The 6326-nt window shown below is 49.4% G+C and overlaps 1 protein-coding gene across 1 annotated transcript; it reads left to right on the top strand.

Moving 5' to 3' along the window:
• Positions 1–1172: 1172 nt before the first annotated feature.
• On the top strand, positions 1173–5566 carry LOC129665449 (doublesex- and mab-3-related transcription factor C1-like). The gene is made up of 7 exons (XM_055592118.1): positions 1173–1333; positions 1474–1625; positions 1962–2020; positions 2336–2472; positions 3265–3361; positions 3517–3646; positions 5506–5566. Exons 1-6 carry the CDS (start codon positions 1173–1175, stop codon positions 3640–3642), a joined length of 732 nt encoding a protein of 243 aa, XP_055448093.1. The 3' UTR covers positions 3643–3646; positions 5506–5566.
• The last annotated feature ends 760 nt before the right edge of the window (positions 5567–6326 follow it).

The following is a 6326-nucleotide window of genomic DNA, read 5'->3' as shown; positions in this document are numbered from 1 at the left end:
CCTCCAGCCCGCCTGTGCCAGGCCCCAAGCCCTCCGGAGAGTTCGGAGAGTTCTTTTGTTCAGGTTGCCTGCCAATCCGGGAATTGCCAGGGAGCAGTTGAGGCAGGTAGTGGGTGTGAGGGAGGAGAAGAAGCCATACTCGGGCCTGGCCCCGACCTTCGCCGATTTTTGAGACAGACAGAAAACTCTGGAAGATTCGGGGAAAGCTGGGGAGAGAATGTGTGGGTTTGACGAAAAGAGAGGGCATGTGTTGAGCGGCAGAAAGCTGAGTCTGACTGATGCTGTCTTTGGTCTAGTCGGGGCCCGGTACTCCCCATGGACTTCAACAAACATCTGTCACTTGTGGGATGCTGGGAAGGAATGAAAGGGTAAAACACTAGCTTGGGGAGATCTCGATGGAATTCTCGAGAATACTGTTTATTTGAAACCCAGCATCTCACCAAGTTGATCTCAGGCATAATCCCCCTACCGCAGGTTCCTGGGTGGTGGGTTTTTAGGTATGACTCCTGTGTCCACTGTCTTCAGAAGAACAAGAGGATATCATGGGCGTGGTTGGGGGTGGGGAGGAGAAGGAAGGGGATCAAGTGGATCAAGGCGATCCAGGGGATCGAGGGGAAGGAATAGGTAACATGAAGTAAGGTGTGAGGAAATCCTGAATGGAGGGTGAAGGGAAAAATTGAACACCGAGTCAGGATTTGGTGAGTGTTTTTCCCATGTGGGGAGTGAATGAATGTGAGGCACCAGGAAGGCAGCTGTCAAACTGTCCGGGCCTTGGCGTGATTGTTGAAGGAGGCCAGGGGCTGCTGACGTATTCCTGGAATACCTGTGGCATGAGCCTGAGCAGATTGATCTCATAATGGAGCCAATGCCCAGAGGCTGATGTGGGGAGGTGGTGGGCGAGTGAGACAATATGGGAAGGATGTTGACTGTGTGAGTATGAATAGGAGATGAAGGCAAAAGGAAACCATGAGAGGAAGAAATGTTACTAGCAGTGAGTGTGTTGGAAGATTCTAGTCAGCAGTTTTCTTTGTTTGCTTGTTTGTGTTGTTTTCTTTTGTTTGTTTGTTCTTGGTTTTTGGTTTTGGAGGGTTTTTTTTTATGTTTCTCAAAAAAGAACAGTTACTGTTGGGTCATAGGGATACAGTGGTGTTTCTGCTCTCCACTCCAGAAGCATGGAACCAAAAGACAACCCAGCTGTTCCCTCCTGCCCCTCCATCTCAGAAGGTAACGTGGAGAACCAGGCTGGAGCCGAAGTGGGACTTGAACCAGGCCTCAGTGGACTTGAAGCTCATTCTGGCAGAGGCCTTAGTAGTGGCGATGAAATACAAGTCAGGTGAGAAGCCCGTTCCTCCAATTCTCAGGTCTGCTGGAGTCCCAGTTGTGCTGGATCCTCGTGAGTATGGTGTCTGGGTGCATAAGGGGGGTCAGGCCCCCTTTGCACATGGCCAGCAGGTGTCCTTCAATTCCCTACAGTTGTGAAAACGAGGCCCTGCCTGCCCTGAGTTCTGAGGAGATGGTGCATGGCACACCTGTAAAGAGACGCCAGATTGGACTACCAAGAACAACTGTCCCCAGAAAAAACCCCAGTCAGGGCAAGAAGTCCCCTGCCAATTCAAGAGGTCACAGTGAGTGTCCTTGGCTGGGGAGGGAGCCTCTGTTTGGTTGGAGGGAATCACAGCACTAGTAAGTGTGACCAGCCCTGTCACAGAATTACAGTATGACCTTGGGCGTACACCCTGGACCTCAGTGGGCCCAGGTAGTAAATGACATCATGTCAGTGATAGGTAGCACTTATTTGCAGGAAGTAGAGGTCATGGAATAGGGGTGGGGATTGGGGGCAGAGTGGGGGCTGAGGTGGGGGTTTGAAAAGGTCTATGGTGATGAGTCCTCAGAGTAGCCATGAGTATGTTCAGAAGAGGCAGGTGGGCAGCCGGTGGGGAGGATTTCTTGGTCTTTCACAGCCGAGAGGGAGAACACTGTGTACCAGCCTGAAGACCTGCCCTCCACAAGCCACCAAGCGGTAAGAATCTGTTGCTACAGTGGGGGGCTCTCACCAGCTACTGTCAAGACCCTTTTTAACTGTGTCTTAAAGTCAGGATTCCCACCTCTAACATTTCAGGACATTGCCTTGTGCTGAAATTGGGAAACATCACCTCTCAGGGGGCCTCAGTCTTCTCAGTGTCAATAGAGCATGCTAAGCTTGAAAGGGTTTCTGAAGATGTGGTCATAGCCCTGGCATTCTGGGTTCTTGCCATCAGTCTAAAATTTCCCCGTGCCTCCTCTCTTTATGGCTGGCCTGGAACCCAATCCCGACCTGTGATCGCTGTCTCTACAGGGGAGCTCCCAAGGGCGTCAGATGTTCTGCTGGCCCTCAGCACTTCCAACTCTGCCATACATGGCAGTGACCTCGGACCAGAAATTGGTAGTTTCTCCTTACATGCAGCTACATGGGGCTTCTGCCTTGCCCAACCCGTGAGTAGAAAGGGCGGTGGAGCTGGCTGTGTCTTGTGTCAGTGTGTCCAGCTCTGGGCTTGGTTCCATAGGATCAGGAAGAAGATGATCATGGGTAGGAGGAGGACAAAGGCAGGGGAGGGAGAAAGCTGCAAGTCAGACCAAGGGTGGGACAGGGCCCTCTCCCGCTTTGGCAGTCCCTACTCTGGAGACTTGGTGCCAGTAACTTTATTTTTCCAAGCATCCATTTCCTAGAGGTCATTTTGGCACAAAATATTCTACACCTGTCACATTGCAAAGAGTGCCAGCATGAGGCCTGCCACCACACACTGGGCCTTCAACATGTGCACACTGTTTCTCTACATCAGAGCAGACCGGTGAGACAGGAGATCTCAATGAAACCTAGGGTCATGAATGGAAATGGTCACCCCAGAGGCCAGCAGAGAAAGCTTCCTGGACATGCTCCAGCCTTGTCTTTCATGATCTGTGGTGGCTGGGCAATTTGCTGGCGAGAACCATTCCATGAAAACCAAAGGTCACAGTATCTTTCCAGGGACTTCGCAACTTAAAATGTAGACACTGGTGGTTCCCTGATATCTTCTTTAAAAAAAAAAATGTGTCTTCGGTAGGAGGAGCAGTTTGTGGAGAGGAAAGCAGACTGTGCAGGACAATAGGCATGTCTAAGCCATGGGGTCTAAGGTCTCCACAGTCCTATGGATTCCCACCTTCTGATACCACAAAATCCTGCCAGTCTCCCTCTACAGGTGCTGCCTACACACCCAAGTGCTTAATCCCCTCACCTCTTGTTTCTAGATGCGTAAATATGGTCCTCATGCCATGTCTTGTCACGGACCGCCATCCACTGATGCCACAGGTCCCTGCAGAAGTGAGGGTTCCGGAAACTTGGGTGGTGAGAGCAAAGTGGATGTAGAGCAGGCTGTCTAGACATTGGCAGTGGGCACTGGAGGCATCTGAGCACTGGGGGTGTTGGAGGGGTCATTTGTGCTTCTGAGAAGAGGTGTCAGACACAAGGCTCATGTTCTCCTCACACCCGTTCCTTTGCAGGGCCCCAATGCCTCTGACCAGGCCTTGGTTTCTGACACCTCAGAGTGTCAGGAGATACTAGAGGCTGCTGAGGCCTTGATGACTCTGAAGAACTCTTCTTCGACCTGGCGCCAGACTCACAGATAAACAGGTAGCTAGCCTCTTGAAAAGGAGCATGGGATGGAGATGGCCCAGCGATGGGAAGCTTTGGGCTAAGTTGGTCTTGGCTGGGTACACGGGGTTAGTTGGAATGCCTTTGGGGCTGGGTACCCCAGACTTCCGAGGCTGACTTCTCTAGCCACTTGGGAATTATTCAGCACATACTCAGCTTCTCAAGTTTTGTGCTCAGCAGTAATTGATAGGTTGACACCCTGATATCAAGAGAGAGAGAGAGAGAGAGAGAGAGAGAGAGAGAGGAGACTGAGGCCCCTGGGGGTTGCAGGGACTGGCCTCAGGGAAGGCAGCATATCAAGTGGAAGAATAGAACCCAGCATCCTGATTGCCCACCCAGGTCTGCGTCCACAGTCTACTGCACACTGTGGTTGTCTACTGCACGCTCTGGTGGTCTATTGCATGCATGGAAGATTTGGTCTCTGGTTTCAGAGGGATTTCAGTTAAGATGTGCAGCCTGGATTCCTTTTCAAGGTGTATTTTACCACCAAATCATAAAATGGTCCACCCAGAGGGCCAGGGCCTTGTGATCTGAGAAGGGAATTGAAAGTCTTGTGTGTCTGGAAAGCAAGGCCAGATACCGCTGGCCCAGAGGCAGATGGGGCCTAGGGAATGTAGGAGGTAGCCACCCTGGACAGAGCTGCTGGAACGGAAGGGGCAGAGTGAAGCTGGAGAGGTGGCTGATCACAGGGGTCTGGAAAGGTAGGAGATGAAACCTAGGAGACTTCCTATCTAGCAACCCCTTTTCATCTGGGAAATATTTTCAGCGCCCTGTATATAGGCACACAGAATAGGTAGGCATACAAACAACACATGTACAGATAATAAACTGTAAAGAAATTCACTTTAATACGAGTCTTTAGTGTACATGTAGGTTTACCATTTATTACAGATAAAACAAATGTGCATGGATTTATTTTCATGCAGGGAGTTAGATCTTGACCAAAGGCTTGATCGACCTTGTGGGACATAATATATCTTCCACGTTTTCCAGAGTTGATTGGTACATTTAACTTATAATCGCTAGTGCCGAGGATGCTGCTCCATGAAAGTACATAGTACGAAACAACAGACGTCTGTTTAAGGCCATTTCAGAAATGTCTACAAGTACTGTCCTAATCCCAAGCTAAAATTCATCTGACAGTTTTTCACAAGCCTCAGGTCAGCAACTCCAGCAGTAATTTTTAAAATCAAACATTTTAAAACATGGTGACGAATGACAGAAGGAAAATATTAAAAAGTTTTGTTTTCCACAATTAAACCATCATGTTTTTGTCAGAGCCCTCAGACTGGGCTCAAAACAACCCTCAAACAAGAAGGGAAAGACTGACACAAGAGATTGCCCTCTGACCTTCACAAACCTGCACATACTCCCAAACACCAATGTACTTGCACAGAAGCACACACACACAGACATACAGACACATACAGACACACACAAAAAAACAGATATATACACACAAACACTCAGAGAGAGACACAGACAGACACACCACACAGACACACAGTCATGTGTGCACACGCACACACACACTCACACACACACACACACAACCTGGCACTAGGCCAGGAGGTGTGGGTAGTGGAAAGCCAAGTCACTTTCCTGACATGAGGAAGGTTATGGTTAGAGACCAGGAGCTTCACCAGAGTAGGTTGGTGCCCATGATGGAGAAATGAGGGAAGGTGAGTCTGGAGGTGGGGAATTCAGACACAAATAGGTCTGTCCACTGGTCACAGTGACAAATGTTCAGTTGTGGGAGACAGAGAAGAAAGGGCAGAGAGTCAGGAAAGGGATTCATGGTCATTACGTGGTCCTCATCTCATCCTTTCTGCTTTCAGGTCTTGTCTGAATTGGAGCAGTGAAGCCTCCCAGCCCATCCTTGTCATTCCTTGGGATCCACCAGCTGGCTCCACCTCCCTCCTTGCACTTCCCTCCTGAGCTTCAGGGCCCAGAGGAGGGGGTGCAAGCTTGTTCAAGCACTGAGTAGTTGATCTGTGTGTGTTTCATGTCTGAAAGGCTTAAATGTGCTCTATAACCCTTGCGGTGTTTAGTATGCTTTCAGAATCTTTTCATAATGTAGGTCAATTCCTTGGCTTACATAGTTTGTTCATGTACCCTCATCCCTTGTTCCTTTGGAAGCCGGTGCTTTTCAAAGAATCTTCTGTAGATGGCATTGTGCAATTTATTATGACCAGTTTGTTGGGGGGATTCTGAGTGGGTTGGGAGGCCCGTGTTTGTATTTGTTTTGAGATTGCATATGTACCCAGGCACTCCTGTGATTAATACTTGCATGTGGGCACAAGAGAAGTTTCCATTTGTGTGTAGGCTTGTGCATGTGAACAAATAATAAAGCATTGGTGAGAGGCACTGCTCAGGTCTTCACTGTAACTGGCTACACCTTCCCCACTGGTCTCTCTTCTGGGACTCTGACCCTACCACATGTTCCAAGCCTTAGCCACTCTGCATGACTCCTTCATGCCTTCAAACCATGTGCCGCAACAGAGACTCTTAACATCTTACTAGGCTGTGCTGTCAGCATGAAATTTAGCCTTGGCGTCCTCTGGATGATGGCTTCGGTGTGCTGGTGCTGAGGGAAATAATCCAGGAGATTTCACCTCTGCGATGCTGGTCCCTTCTTAATCACAGATGCTTTTTCAGC

The sequence above is a fragment of the Psammomys obesus genome, unplaced genomic scaffold (assembly GCF_907164565.1).
Source record: "Psammomys obesus unplaced genomic scaffold, mPsaObe1.curated_primary_1811, whole genome shotgun sequence".
NCBI classification, from domain to species: Eukaryota; Metazoa; Chordata; class Mammalia; order Rodentia; family Muridae; genus Psammomys; species Psammomys obesus.
This window is presented reverse-complemented; position numbering and strand designations above follow the sequence as displayed.

Bases quoted from the DNA above. Each gene is read 5' to 3' on its own strand.
- LOC129665449 (XM_055592118.1), top strand. From the start codon at position 1,173: ATGGAACCAAAAGACAACCCAGCTGTTCCCTCCTGCCCCTCCATCTCA. The intron at 1,626-1,961 runs GTGAGTGTCCTT...GGTCTTTCACAG, and splicing joins TGCCAATTCAAGAGGTCACA to CCGAGAGGGAGAACACTGTG. The intron at 2,473-3,264 runs GTGAGTAGAAAG...TCTTGTTTCTAG, and splicing joins GCTTCTGCCTTGCCCAACCC to ATGCGTAAATATGGTCCTCA.